Source organism: Rutilus rutilus (assembly GCF_951802725.1).
Source record: "Rutilus rutilus genome assembly, chromosome: 22".
Classification (NCBI taxonomy): Eukaryota; Metazoa; Chordata; class Actinopteri; order Cypriniformes; family Leuciscidae; genus Rutilus; species Rutilus rutilus.
In genome coordinates, this window is record NC_140227.1 from 17,889,613 (window position 1) to 17,906,101 (window position 16,489).

The window sequence follows — 16,489 nt, forward strand, 5'->3', positions numbered from 1 at the left end:
AATGCAATGTATTTTGTAAAATGTTTTCAACTGCTTTTTAGCACCAGATTTACCAGACTGAGTCATCTTTTACATAGACAACGGAACAGATGTTTAGAAGTTTAGGTTATTTTAAATGGCAAGTAGGCCTATTGAAAATCAAAATCTGTAAAAACTTTACTTTCATTTTTACAACACAAAGTTCCACACACTTGCGGTCTTGAAGAACATGGGCCAAAAACATGTCATGTTAAGTAGTGTTCAAGTTCAATAGACTACTGGGACAGGCAGTGACTCCCAAAACATAATAACATAAAAGACAATCCAGAAATTACTGTTTAATTTAAAGTTAAATTGATGGACACAAAGATGTTACTATTAGCCCAATGACATTTTATGGTGTAACAGCTTGTTTTCATTATCAAAAATGTTGAATAATTTAACCATTGTTTTCAAAACTAGTAAAACACACACACACACACACACATCGCAGCTGGATTAAGTAAAACCAAAAAGAAGTCGTGGATTAATTCCTAAACTTATGCAGTCTAATAGCAGAAAAACAAACAGAAAGTTGATTTTGTCTAATTTTAGGAACTGCTAACGGTCAATTACATGCGGTGAATTTCGTGCGCGAGAGAAACAGCGATAGCGGCTGTCGCGGAAATCACGTCAATGACCCCCTCCCCCTCCCGCTTCAGTTCAGAACCACGGTCAGCTCTCGGCGCGCGCCGCTCTCATTGTCAGTATATTGTCAGTAGGCTACCGTTCGCTACTAAATTGAAAGACTGCCGGAGGAAAGCAGAAAAACAGCAGGCGCGAATCGTTTTACGACCCTCCCCGTGTTATCTTCCATTAAACCCGTTATGGTAAACGGAGAGTTAAACGAAGAAAACACGTAAGCAGCAACAATTTAATTCGGTGGAAGACTACTGGCTGTTGGAGCAGCTTTTTCACTCGCGCTGAGGGTAAGTGACACTTTTCCCGTCGCGTTTGGATTGTAGACTGTGGAAAATGAAGCGTCTTCCTTACTTTTTCGTCCTCTGAATTGAGTTACAGAGGGGTTTTGTTACTAAAAAAGACGCCGCTTGATATCTCTCTTTTGATTTCAGGGAGGCAAGAACTTACGTTGAAATGTTGGACCCATCATCCAGCGAGGAGGAGGCGGAGGAGGTTGTGGAAGAAGAGTGCAAAGTGGTGGCGGCGCCCAAGGCTGGTGGTCCTCGGGTGTCTCCAAGCAGGACCAGCGAAAGCTCCGGTGGGTTGCAGCCAAGCCGAAGCACCAATGCCCGTCCAACGAGCCCGAGCCCCTCAGTTGCGATCGATAAGGAAAAGGATGATTTGGAAAAGATGCAAAGGGAGGAAGAGGAGAGAAAGAAGAGGCTCCAGCTTTACGTCTTTGTGATGCGCTGTATTGCCTATCCGTTTAACGCGAAGCAGCCGACCGACATGGCGAGACGACAGCAAAAGGTAAGAGGGCAAAGGCGCATGCAACAGATTGCTGTTGAAATGAAGAATTGGTGAGCAGCACTGTTCTGGCTGTAGTACAAAACAGTATATAGCCTATAAGAGAGATGATTGATTCAGCCCGATGTTAAAGCAACATAAAAATGCATTAGGATATTAATTTATTCCTGTTTTCCAACGCATTATTCTTTTTTCCCCTCTGTTGTCTAACTAAAAAAAATCATGTAAAAGATATCAGCATTTACCTCAATGTCAGGAGCTTTATCGGATCTTATCTGATACTTATGATACCAAAAATTGCACAAAAATTGCAGTTTTTTCTTAAAGTGTGGTCTGTGGGAATGTTTAAAACAAAAAATACAAAATATAAAAAAAACAAAAGACTAAAGTAAATAAGCTAATATTAATGTAACAAATAATATTTTGACATTATTATTAAGATTTTTTTTTCACAGAATAAATTGAGTCTTTATTCAAGAAGCTATATAGATGGCTTATCAATTTTAGGATGGGGTCCCTCACATGAGGATGATAACATTTGGGGGTCCTTGGCATCTAAAATTTTGAAAACCTCTGACTTAAGGTACATTAGGTTAAATAACAATACAAAGACAGTACAAAGTTGTACCTATAGAGGAAATGTCCCTGTGGGAAAGTGTTGTGCAAGGGACAATTTTGACATGAGCACCATTTTCAATACAAATCAGGATGTCAGAACCAAAAAAAAAAAAAAATGACTGTGTATGTGCAGCACTCTGTAGGCTGTAAATTCAAGCAGACAGACAGAGAGATGTTCACAAAATGCTCTGAAAGTTTCCCACAGAAACAAGGAGCTGTGACTTCTAGTGTGCACTACCATGTTTTTCATGGTTTACACGTTTTCCAATACAGCATATTGGCAGACCAGACGTTTCCAATCACTCAATGTCATGTTCTTCTGACTACTTTGCGCACATCTGTTGACTGAGTTTGCAACATGTTAAAGAGAAAAGGGGATACAGCTTACACTGTATATGTTTTTGAGGTGAAACTGGTGTAGATGAAATGGTAACGGCGATCGTGACGTGTTAGTTGACCAAAGCAGATCATTTTTTTTAGTGGGACAGTATCACACTGATACATTCTTGTTTACTATTGCGCTTTGGGAAAACAGTCCAAAGCATCCAAGATATATGATTTGTTCCTTGGAATGCTTGTTTTTGCTGTCTAAGGATATAAAGATGCATAAATCTATATGGTTTTTGGAAGTTCAGGGCAATGACAAGTTGGCTTTGTGAACATAATGAATATCACAAACATGCCAATGGTCTGTTGGCAACATACAAACCTTAAAACTCCATAGAAGCATTTACGATGATAGAAAACACAATTTATTTGATGCGACATTGCTTTCAGGGGCTTCTATCAACAAGGGTGAATATATCCCTTGTGAAAATAGCAATACCATTAGGCATTTCCTCAGGTCCTATGAGAAAAAGTACACGATTGTTATTCAGGAATGATGAAATCTGTTTTACTAGTTGTCTCTTCATGACAGTGTATAGAGTTGCATTTAAAACATTCTTATATAAGATAAGTTCATTTAAAGCTTTTTAATCCGGAAAACTAGCCGTGCCACGTTAGTACAATGTTTGAGATCAAGACTTGGTGTTTGAGACATTTATCCTGGCTTCGAATCAAAGGCAGAACTCTGACAGAGTGAAGTTGTCTTTTATCTCAGGATCTTGAATAATTTATGAGTGTTCATCATATCCATGAGTGCCTTATTCAGAAACATTTATCATAGTTTGGAGAGGTTATAATTGGGACATGTATATTTGAGTGCCAATACATTATGTATTGTTTGAATTTCAGATCCGCCTCATTTTAAGTCTCACTGTGAGTTTCATTTCATTCAATCAGAGGTCAAAAACAAGTCTGTATGTCTTATTTGGTTGTCGCCAGGGGCTTGTTTGCTTGCTGCTATTGTCTTCAGAGCCTTGGGACAATAAAAAGAGTCTCTGTGGGAAGTTATTCTCCAGCCGCTGATGTGTCCTCACAGATAAGACTCATGTGAGACAAAACATCAGGAACCAGCAGGTTGCCCTGGATATACAATTTTGTTTTTGTAACACTGTATATTGCTTTGTCATTATAGTTCATTATAGTTCTACTTAGTCTTAGTCTATGAATCTGAATTCAGAATTAATGGATTTTATTCATAATTAATCATCTCAAGATTTGGTTTTCTAAATAGATGGTGCTCTGATCAGTCTTATTGTATATGTTGTGATGGTTTTCCTTTGAGAGTAGATGGGCATTCAATACAAATCAGAGATAATAGTCTACACTAATCATTAGTCAGCCATCTTCAGCTAGAGATCTGCCATGGCCATACTAAGAAACCTATTATATTGCTTTAATATTTATCTAAAGGTGCAATCACATTTACCATTGTTTTGCCTGAAAGTTTGCTAATGTGACCGGACCTTAACATTTTACCAGACCCGTTTATATTAACCCTGGCTCACATGGAAAAACGAGCCTGTTGTGACATTTCTGCAAAATTATATTACGTTGTTTCTTGCATGATTCACCACACTTTGTATGTGAAATGTCCAGTGAGTGGCTAAAAAGCGATCTCATTTTTATCTGAAACAGATGAACGTGACTCTGGTAACGTTTTATTATACCTGCTTGTTGTACGTATTGTGGCAGCTCGGAAATGAAATGTCCGGTGAGATATATTTTCGCTAAAAGGGTATTGCTCTATCACTTTTGAAAATAACGCACCTAACCTTAACACTAAACCCATCCAACTAAATGCTTTGCTGAAGCATGCATGCCGTTTTAGCTTGCATCTTCAAGTGTTATTTTATCATGACTTGTGTTTTACAGGATGTGAATCAATCTATAATCGTAATAATAATGTTTGTGAAATTTTACTGCTGCTAATGTTCATTTCAGCTGTATATGTATGTACTTTTTTGGATTTTGCAAAAATGTGAGTGGAGGTATGTTTTTTCAATGAGCTTATTGGTTTATATGATAGATACGATGGAAATTTTTCATTATACTCATTACTCATAATTCATGCTGGTTAATATTTATATTTTAGTGGATGAATGAGTTAACTAGTCAGGCGAGGACGTAAATGCAACCAATTTATGATCTCAACGCTCAGGGAAAGATTATTAATCCCACATCATCTACATCTTCGATTGTGCATTTTTGCTAAATATTAGTGAACATTTTCAATGGTTTTATAAATCCACTGATTTTTACCAGCATTAGTACTGTGCATTGTTGTTGTTGTTGTCATTAACTTCTGTGGAAATATCAAATTAACATTAGTGTTTGTTTACCCCCCCCCCATCTTTAATTATGATGCAGTGACATGCTAATTCACAAGTCTTGCGATTTCTATTCACGCAGGACTTACTCATGCCGGCAAATAAACGTGGAAACTCCTCACGGTGCTTTTTTGCTGTCTGCTTCAAAAATGGTAGTTCAGTCAGTTTATTAGTCATGATGACAAGGTGCATGCTGTCACATACTTAATGATCAGTAGGACCATGTCAGACGTCTTACACTGCTGTCGCACGCTGTCTCCGGCACACACACCCACACACTGAATGGAGAGCCTAATTAAGAAGGCTATTAACAATATCTCCTAAAATGTCTTCTCTCTCTCTCTCTTCCTTTCTTTCTCATTCTCACTCTCTCACACACACTAAAAGACCGACCAACACAACAGACCAACAAACAACGGTTGACAGATCAACACAAATACACACATTGATTGACATTTAGATACAAACAAGCAGGCACAACAGAAAGACTGTTCAGGGAAGGTAGTTACATTGAGCACACATGCACATCTAAAGCCCAGTCAATTACGACACTAATGAGTTTTGCATAAAATAAAACAACAAAAAAGCCACAAATAGAGACATTAATTAGGGCAGAGCGCAACTACATGAGCTAGTGCAATATGGAGAGATCTTATTAACCATAGTGCCAGATATGCTGACCAACAACATATGTTGTGGTATCTGTGTTTAGCTGTGGTATTACCTTAGTATTACTAGAGATATTACACTGAACAAAGTTATAAAAGCAACACTTTGGTTTTTGCCCCCATTTTTCATGAGCTGAACTCAAAGATCTAAGACTTTTTCTATGTAAACAAAAGGCATATTTCTCTCAAATATTGTTCACAAATTAGTGTTAGTGAGCACTTCTCCTTTGCCGAGATAATCCATCCACCTTACAGGTGTGGCATATCAAGATGCTGATTAGACAGCATGATTATTGCACAGGTGTGCCTTAGGCTGGCCACAATAAAAGGTCACTCTAAAATGTGCAGTTTTACTGTATTGGGGGGTCCGGAAACCAGTCAGTATCTGGTGTGACCACCATTTGCCTCACGCAGTGCAACACATCTCCTTCGCATAGAGTTGATCAGGTTGTTGATTGTGGCCTGTGGAATGTTGGTCCTCTCCTCTTCAATGGCTATGCGAAGTTGCTGGATATTAGCAGGACCTGGAACATGCTATCGTATACGCTGATCAAGAGCATCCCAAACATGCTCAATGGGTGACATGTCCGGTGAGTATGATGGCCATGCAAGAACTGGGATGTTTTCAGCTTCCAGGAATTGTGTACAGATCCTTGCAACATGGGGCTGTGCATTATCATGCTCCAACATGAGGTGATGATCGTGGATGAATGGCACAACAATGGGCCTCAGGATCTTGTCACGGTATCTCTGTGCATTCAAAATGCCATCAATAAAATGCACCTGTGTTTGTTGTCCATAACATACGCCTGCCCATACCATAACCCCACCGCCACCATGGGCCACTCGATCCACAACGTTGACATCAGCAAACCGCTCACCCACACAACGCCATACACGCTGTCTGCCATCTACCCTGTCCAAAGTGCCAGACGCCATCGAATGTGAGTATTTGTCCACTCAAGTCGGTTACGACGACGAACTGCAGTCAGGTCGAGATCCCGATGAGGACGACGAGCATGCAGATGATCTTCCCTGAGACAGTTTCTGACAGTTTGTGCAGAAATTCTTTGATTATGCAAACCGATTGTTGCAGCAGCTGTCCGTGTGGCTGGTCTCAGATGATCTTGGAGGTGAAGATGGTGGATGTGGAGGTCCTGGGTTGGTGCAGTTACACGTGGTCTGCGGTTGTGAGGCCGGTTGGTTGTACTGCCAAATTCTCTGAAACGCCTTTGGAGACGGCTTATGGTAGAGAAATGAACATTCAATTCACAGGCAACAGCTCTGGTGGACATTCCTGCAGTCAGCATGCCAATTGCACGCTCCCTCAAAACTTGCGACATCTGTGGCATTGTGCTGTGTGATAAAACTGCACATTTTAGAGTGGCCTTTTATTATGGCCAGCCTAAGGCACACCTGTGCAATAATAATGCTGTCTAATCAGCATCTTGATATGCCACACCTGTGAGGTGGATGGATTATCTCGGCAAAGGAGAAGTGCTCACTAACACAGAGTTAGACAGATTTGTGAACAATATTTGAGAGAAATAGGCCTTTTGTGTACATAGAAGAAGTCTTAGATCTTTGAGTTGAATAATCGATGAATAATGGGGGCAAAAACAAAAGTGTTGTGTTTATAATTTTGTTCGGTGTATAAGGAGAATATTATATATTCACATATTATATATGTCTATGCATATGAATGGGGGACATTGTAATGATGGTGCCTTTAGTCTCTACCTTAGTTGAAATATTCAATCAGCTTTTTGAGTGGCCGCACACCCTTTTTTTTTAATATAGCGATTTTTAAAAAAGAGCTATAAGCCATGAACAAAATCAACCAGCAATGAGGAGAATCGCAACATTAAGAACAACATGTGAAAATCAGATAAAACGACAAATTTACAAGACAACGTGTTTAAATGAGGAAAAGAACTACAATCACACAAAGCATTGTGAATGACATAATCAAATAAAAAGTGATGGAGAAATATAAAATGATTGATTTAAAGATATTGATTATGTATATAGAGACAATATATTTTACATTGACTGACTGACTGACAGACAGACAGACAGACAGACAGACAGACAGACAGACAGACAGACAGACAGACAGACAGACAGACAGACAGACAGACAGACAGACAGACAGACAGACAGACAGACAGACAGACAGACAGACAGACAGACTCCATTACATCATTTGCAGGGCTTCATGAGAGTGGGTGGTAGCTGAGAGCTCTTTTGCCTCAATTTGCTTGCCACAATTCTCTGGTCGGTGGAAATATTTCTGCAGAATCATGGGTAATGTAGTTTTTCATGTTGTTTTTTCACAATTCTGCTGTTAAACACGATTATTTAAAAAATACATTGAAACAATGTGATCTTATGGCTTCAACAAACAACCTCGTAGCTCACAGTTGATCTGTCTTTAACGGTTTATCAGTTAGAGTTAAAAATAAATGTTTACATCCGTAACCGACTGTTGCACTCTATATGGCAGCTGTCGGACTGGAAGTCCTGCATTACAGCATGATTGGTTTTACAGTAAATTATTTGAACTTCAAAAGCACAAATTATAAGAGGGTTAAATACCATTGTTAGAACATTTTTATTTCTAATTTGAGATCGTTCAAACATTTGATGTTATGTCAAACATAATCTTGTCTAACAGTTTTGGAGATTTCAGCCTTTCCCCATTTAAGTACATATAGGAGCTACTGTATGTGTGTGACTGGACATAGAAGCCCGATTACCAAGATGGCCTTTGAGTGCAATGAATTGCCTTAAAAGGATTTTAGTATTACGTTCCATGATCTGATCATTTTCCATAGAATATTGTAACATTGGACAAGAAATGAGAACGATCTAAATGGTAAGCATGTAGTGAAAGGTATCTCTCTCTGGTGATCCTCCAAGACATAAGCTGCTAGCTGTGTAATTTGATGCCCTTTCAAGTGTGTTGATTGAGTTATTGTATGACATCATTTACCACCACAGTCTACTCTACATAGAGAATAATAGCACTACGTTATCACACAGCAGCATTTTCAGAGGTGATATGATAAATCTCCTCTAAACTGTTGTGTCTGTCTTGTCAAGATGACAATTATTTGCTCAATTTAAATTACAGGGCTTATTCTTGAGATGCCATAGATGTGGCGTTAATTACAGCCCTTGTTTAAAACAATGGCGGTATCGTTTCGTCTCTTTGAGTCTTGTATTGTTATAACAAATACCTATTTTACGGCATTTAGCTATTTCTCAGTTTTTTTGGTGGCAGAGAGAAAGGAAGATTATTCGAGAGAGTGTATTGATATATCTCTCCACAAATCCATTTTCTTTTCCACTCCCTCACTGAGCAAAGAGGCGATGTTCAACGCCCGCCTTGCGCTTGGGAGGGCAACAATCTGAAAGGCCATTGTGTTCGAGACAAACCATAACCCAGATAAGAGCTCTCTGTCTGTGAACGGTCTGCCGAGGTGCCTCTCACAGCTAATGTGTAGTGTAGATGGATGCATCAAAATGGCCTTAAGAGCCCTACTAGCTGAATAGGCCTGATCTGAGGTCAGCATGCTTTCATTGTGGTTTGAAGTTCTTGATGTGCAGGCAGGGGGGAGATTGTTATTGTGATTGGCTGCCATGATGGGTTCAGAATCAAACGCTGGCTGATCTTGGGTCAGCTGCAAGTGAGAGAGGCACATAAACTAGCCTCTTATTGAAAATCCATACAAAAGAATTCTGGAATTAGCTCAGATTGAAAATTAAATTAAATATATTGTATTTAAAATTGCATTGTATTGTATTAAAATATATTTTTAATAAATATCTAGTGCAGTTCTTTACATGCAGTCGCATAATTTCCGCATGGCACAAGCTGATTGGCCTCTGCTGATCCTACAGCCAACAGCTGAATGCTCAACATTCAGATAGTCACATGCTTAAAGTGCCCCTCTGTCTGAAATGATCCATTTTTAAGGGGGCGGCTCCTTTTAGGCTTGTCAATAAACGGCCACTGTTATGATTTGTTAACGTCATTGCATAGGAAACGGTATCAGCGGCCACTCGCTATTGCACATGAGTAAGTGTTTTGAAAATATTATCAATATAAAACCATCATTTACAGGCAAAGCATTATGAAATCTTTTATGGTTTGTGATGCAGCTACTGTCAGATCCAATACAGTTGACTGCTTCATCTTTCAACAAAAGTTTCTTTGTGAACTCTTCATTATATGTGCCTTGTTTTCTAAACAAAATGTTCTGAACAAACTCTTCCATTTGTCCTGTTGTCGACAGATTCAAGTGCGTGGAGTAAGTCAGAAAATGATCTGTATACCATATGTAGAGTAGAAAGCTACAGTGATTATAATGGGTTCTATTTGCTTTAGACACGACACGATGCAACGCTCACATCCAGTGTAGGCCGTTAAGTGACTGAATACCAGTGGGTGGGGCCTTTGGTGCAATGATGTATAACTATTCGTCGATGTCTTGCTCTGGATGTCTCACACTTCCTGTGTGAAGTCACATTTCCCGTAATATCAAAACGAGCCGTTTGTGGACCTTGATTAAATAAATGCTTTGTTTATAATGAGGAATATGTTTTAAAGGGGTCATCGGATGCCCATTTTCCACAAGTTGGTATGATTCTTTAGGGTGTTCATGTAAAGTTTGTAATATACTTTGGTTAAAATTCCTCAATGGTTGTGTAAAACACCCTCTTACCTCCTCAAAAACAGCTCTGTTCACAGCGACCCCGTTTTGGTGCATGTCTCTTTAAATGATAATGAGCAACTGCTCACCCCACCCCTCTCTTCCATGGGGGGTGTCGAATGGCTGAGGGCAGAAATATTGAGTGTTTAGACTTTTCGAGGATTAAAAAAAAGGAGTGAATGGATGTTTTTCATTGTATGGTGGTTGTGTCCACACACTGCAAAGACACATTTATATGCAAACCATATAAATGTGAATTTTGCATCCGATGACCCCTTTAAGCTATGAAACTTGCCAGAAGCTTTAATGGTACAAAGACCTCTTAGATGTCAAAACATCAAGACAAATTTGATTTCTCATGTAATGACCCATTTCGAGAGTTGTCATGATTTATTTTTTTATTTTTTATTATCATTACATTATTTTTTAATGTAATGTAATTCGATGTTTTGTTTCCAGAAATCAAACCTGTATCTCCCACATGAGCACCACTGCACATACGCATGCCTCACACTCGAATGTATATTCATTCCGTTTGCTTTTTATGTTTCTATTTTTACGTTTTTGGAAAGAAATGAGTTGAAACAGAAATCGCTATATTCGTGCACATTTGCCTGTGTGGATTCAGCAAACGTTTGTCTAACGCTACCACTAATGAGCAAAGCACACACAGATGTATGTGTATCCTTGATGAGTGTGTTTCTTTTTTTATGAACTGGTGTTTGTGAGCATGTGCTTGAATAAAGGCAGTAGGAGGATGACCACTTCATTTGCTTTGTTGGTTGTTTGTAATCTGGGATTACGCATCCATTTGCCTTCTGTGATCGGTTACATAACAGTCTCTATATGCACAAGAGTTTCTGTGTGAATTAAGACGGTTCAAAGATACATTTACACATATATATGGTGGACAGCACAGCAGTATGTGTTCAGGTGTTTAGATATGCTGACGGTATTAAAAATGATCATTAGTAGTGAACAGGATTTCAATGATTACGAAGTACTACTGGAATTAAAACTAAATCCTTTCCAGATGGGTTCAAATTAAGGGTGTCTCGAAGTAGTACTTTTTATATTCAGAACAACGTTATAAAACTTTTTCTAAGGCACGTTTATAAAAGCTACTTTAAATGTTCTAATTAAACCAAGGCCTGTCTGTGAAACCAGGCTGTGAGATATGAAGTCACATTGTGAGACATGAAGTGACAGTTATGACAAATAGTTGCACTTGGGAAGAATTGTTGAAAGTCGGAATTGTTAGATAAATCATAATTGTATGTGAGAAATAAAGTTGAAAATGTGAAATATGAAGTAGCGATTGTACGATATTAAGTCATAATTGTGAGAAATAAAGTTGCAATTACAAGAAACAAAAATGCAAATGTAAAATATGAAGACGCAATCACCTTGTTTTTTACTCTGTTTTTACTCCGACTTGGCAGTTTTATATGGAAACCTGTTTACACCTTTCAAAGAAGCAAATTGACAAATAGTTCAGTGTCTGCTTAACATGTATGGTTTTAATGACTATACAATATTATACAATTACCTTTCAGTGAACACTCAGTCAAAGTTTGAAGTCTGGAGCGCTTGCTTTACTGTCAACCATCAATGCTGGAACGCAGGCAGCATCAGTCATAAACCGAACATAACATCCAGAAGACATGAAAAGAAAGACCGCAAGAGAGACAGACAGACAGGCAGAGACTCAAGGGACATGAAAGCAGTGTGTCTCTATCCCGGGCTTACTGATCGCTAATGGGAATCTGTTCTCAGTGAGAAACTCCAGCCGCCTTTCCCACGCAATCAACATGAGCCCAGTGGGCACCTGCAACACACGCACACACACACACAGGCACATTCCGGACAGGCAGTCTTATAAGTGCACAGAGTGTATAAATGACACAAATGCAAACGTTGGAGTACATTCAGACTAGATCTCTCTATTAGTTGCATTATAAGCTGCATGTAAGTAGATTAATAAAAAAAAAAGTTGGTAGGATTTTTTGCTTTTATACTCACCAGAGCTACATTTATTTGAAACAAAAATACAGTAAAACAGTAATATTGTGAAATATTTTTACAATTTAAAAGAACTGTTTTTTACTTGAACATATTTTACAATGTCCAAGCTGAATTTTCAGCATCATTACTCCAGTCTTCAGTGTAACATGATCCTTCAGAAATCATTTTAATACGCTGCTTTGGTGCTCAAGAAACATTTCTTATTATTTTCAATGTCGACAGCAGCTGTGCTGATTCATATTTTCCATATTCATATTCATATTCATATTCATACACCCCCCACCCCCACAAAAAAAAATGTGTTAGATGTTTTTGTAACAAAGTCTTTACTCACTTTTGATTACTTTAATGCATCCTTCCTGAATAAAAGTATTAATATGTTTAAAACTAGATGTACCGCATGGCGGTACAAAATATGACCGCCGCTCAGGCCTGCACAGGCTTTCCACGAAAATAAATGACGTGGAGCAATTTGGCTGTATTGCGTGTTTATGTATATACCTAAAAAAAGTAGTAGTATGTGCATGTCTGTCTGTGTGTATGTGTGTGTCTGTGCGTGTATGTATGCGTGCGTACATGTGTGTGCGCGTGTGTGTGTGTGTGTCTGTGCATGTGGATTTGTATGTGTGTGTATGGGTGTGTGTCTGTGCGTGTGGATGTCAGTGTGTGTGTGTGCATGCTTGCGTTTGTTTGTATTCCTGCATGTGTGTGTGTGACAGTTAGGGTTGCCAACTTCAGAAAAGGAAAATGCGGGACAATCGTGGTTATTTATAGGAAAATGAGGGACACTCAAAATATTTGTACTGTATCACACAGTGTACGTCATTTCAGTGTCTGCAGTTAAGTTTGTGGTTATCAGACATAAACACATTTGTATTGCTTAACCTATTTATGTATTTAATTCTAAAAATAATTTTAATGTCATACATGAAAAAAGTCACATTACAAACAAACCATAGTTCAAAATAACAGCATTTATCTAAAATAGAAAGCTTTTTTAACATTATACACTAGGCTTACAGTTCAAAAGTTTGGGGTTAGTAAGATTATTTTTTGGGAAAAAAAATAAAGTAATTGCCTACTTTTATTCAGCAAGGATGCATTACATTAATCAAAAGTGACAGTTAAGATAATGTTACAAAAGCTTTCTATGTACTTTCTAAAAGCTTTAAAACATTAATAATAATCAGAAATGTTTTTTGAGCATATTATTCCCTCAGGTAGATTACATGTTTTCTTGCATGGCTGGATGTTAGACTCATGAACAATAATCACGTTGTTTGCATTCGCCAAAATTGATTAGCCGAAATCAAAACGTGGACAGTGAAAGGAAATTACCGTTAGCGCGAGACGAGTCCGGCTTGAAGCGGAGGCGACCAGACGGCAGAGGATGTTCGCAAATCAAACAATGATTTGTCTCAAAACAGTGATTAAAAAAAGCTGTGATTGGATGATGACAGGTGTCGGTGATCATTCTCAAGTGTCGTGGTCAGCACTGCTGCTGTTGCTGTTGTATCAGTCAGTGGTTTATCAGCTTGTCAAAAAACGGGACACGGGAGGTCACGCATGGGACAAATAAATTAGGCCCAAAATACGGGACGTCCCACCTAATTCGGTTCAGTCGGCAACCTTAGTGACAGTATCATCCTAAACCAGCAACCCTTCGCTCAACACCACCATCTACAGGCCGCTGAGTGTACAGTCACTAAATGTGCACATAAATGAATTTATTTTATACCCCCCCATGGATGAAATTCTACGAAACTTAGCATACCCCCAGAGGATGTCAAGTTAATCATACACATGAAATATGGTGCAGTTCTGAACATCTCAACTTAAGATTAAAGCAGAATAATATTGCATTTTCATTTTTTATGGGAGGGGCGCAAATCACAAATGAGTGATTATGGGCTAGGTTGATGTGGGCCCTTAAGACCAACATACCATAAAAATTTCTTCATCCTCGGTGCCACGGTTCAGGTAGTTATTTAGGAAAAACTGCATTTTTTGGGTTTGGGGTGGCCCCCGGGGACCAAACGAAATTTTTCCGTAAAAGTCTAGTGGGGCTACATGCACACCAAATTTCATGTTCCCCGGTGTTTCGGTGTCCCTGGTATCGTTGACGAAAAATTCAGTAGATGACAAAAAAAAAAAAAAAAAACTTTGACAATCCCTATTGTCAAAGTTTTTTTGACAATAGGGATTGTCAAAATACAACGCTAGCGTTGTAGCGTTGTAACCGCCTACGCTAGCGGCGGTCATAATAAAATACATTTAAATTAATGAATCAATCAATCAAAACTTTTCAATGGTAGTTTAGTCTTAATGGAACAAGAGGGTAACAAGTAACAAGTACCACTTTAATTTACAGCCCCCAGATGTCACATCCTGCAAGCCCCTTGTAACTTAATAGAACAAGAGAGTAAGAAGCACCACTCAACCTGTCATTGCGCTGAACAAGAGTATATTTCTCCAGTATTTAAAAAAAAAGGTTGCAATACTTTGTTTTACTTGTCTTGAAACACAGAAGCCCAATCTAAAACAGCTGCACTTTTGCTATCAAAATAAATTACTGTATAAATGCACTGATATATACCCCGTAATTTAAAAAAGCCTATGTATTGGTATACTATTATTACAAAAATGTACACCATGTTTGTTTACATTAAATTGTTCCCAAATGTAAGATTTTTGCCTATCATAATATTAGAATAAGTACCCCTTAGTTCTAAAATACTTACAGTATAAAATATTTAATATTCCTGGTTGTTACCCCTTTATTCCCCAAACTTTACATATTGTTCATATAGCCTACACATACACACACACACACACACACACACACACACACACACACACACGTGAGGTCACCGTGAGGAAACTTTCAGTGGCCCTGGAGGTCCATCCATCTGGAGAGCTACGTGGGCTGTGTCGGACAGTTCTTTGTCAATTTCTCCTCGTGTCTCGTCATCATAGGCGTAATTTGCGGGTGGGACATGTACTCCAGGGTCGATATTGTCCCCACCACTTTTGAAACATCTCGCGGCACGGATGTAGGCTACCAATCGGATGTGCGATCAGTGATACAGTGTTCTCTTGTGGCTCGCGCACACGCCGCAGTCTTCACTCGGACGCGCGCTTCAATCCGTTGAGGAGACTCTCTATTCGTTCCAGTGAAATCACAAAGCAAAATTCACACAAATCTGTCCCTGCTTGATATACAACCACTGATAAGCATAATCGGTTTTGATGAACCTATGACACGCTTGGCAAGAGTTCTGCCACTGGACTATTAAAGTAGGCTACATTTGTGAAACAGTCGACCTATGTATTTATTCACGTGAAAAAAACAACATAGTGGAGTAGATCTCATTAAATGTCTAAGTAAACCCAGTGTACTATTTAAATCGATTGCTGGACATCATAATGTTATTCTACATACATCTGATTTATGATTTAGCATTGTATTAGCACGCGCACGAGGCTACATTGCGCATGCGTCGAAGTCGAACCGTGCGACGCACACACGCACCGAACCGAGACAAGCAAACCGAACGGTTCGGATGTTTTTTCATGTACCGTGCCACCTCTAATATATATATATATATATATATATATACATGTGTGTATATATATATATATATATATATATATATATATATATATATATATATATATATACACACACATGTATACACATGTAAATATAGGTACACTATAATTACAGAAAAGTACGCTATACATTAATTTTACTCATGCAGTACTTCGGGGGCTCTAATCTAAAGTGTTACCAAACCGACTTGCCGGAAAACAGCAAGGTTTTGTCTCAATATCAGGTAAAGTCAACATACAATTTATTTATTTCCTCACTCATTATGTGTTCCTGGTTTTATTGCACAATTTGTTGACAAAGGCTTTTTCCCAAGTTTTTTTTATGTGATTTTAATTGTAACGTAAAGTCTTTGTAACCTTCCAAAATGTTACAACTTGCTCCGCCTCTGAAACAAATGTACTCTTCTTGTGACATCATTAAACCCTCTTATTTGTCAGCCCCTCCCCTTCTAACCAACAAGCCAGCCTGGTCCCACCATCTTTTTTCTCTCTCTCGTTGAATATTGTTTTTCACTCGGAAACGTAATATTATGGAAGTGAAATAAGCTGACTTTAACAAATGAGCAATTTTTTTTTTCTCTAATTGTTTAAAGCATTTAAAAAAAATTAAAGCATGATATTGTAACACTCTTGCTCATATTCAAGGTTAATCATCAAAACTTTAATCCCTTACATGTGTTTTATTTAA

General features: G+C 38.4%; 1 protein-coding gene across 6 annotated transcripts in view; it reads left to right on the forward strand.

Moving 5' to 3' along the window:
- Positions 1-702: 702 nt before the first annotated feature.
- cadpsa (Ca2+-dependent activator protein for secretion a) overlaps positions 703-16,489 on the forward strand; it is a 129,987-nt gene continuing 114,200 nt past the window's right edge. For all 6 annotated transcript variants that reach the window (XM_084395379.1, XM_084395383.1, XM_084395380.1 and 3 more), the window contains exons 1-2: positions 703-947; positions 1,092-1,449. In XM_084395379.1, the coding sequence (XP_084251505.1) occupies positions 1,114-1,449 (336 nt within the window). In that variant the 5' untranslated portion in view covers positions 703-947; positions 1,092-1,113. The remainder of the gene's footprint in view (positions 948-1,091; positions 1,450-16,489) is intronic.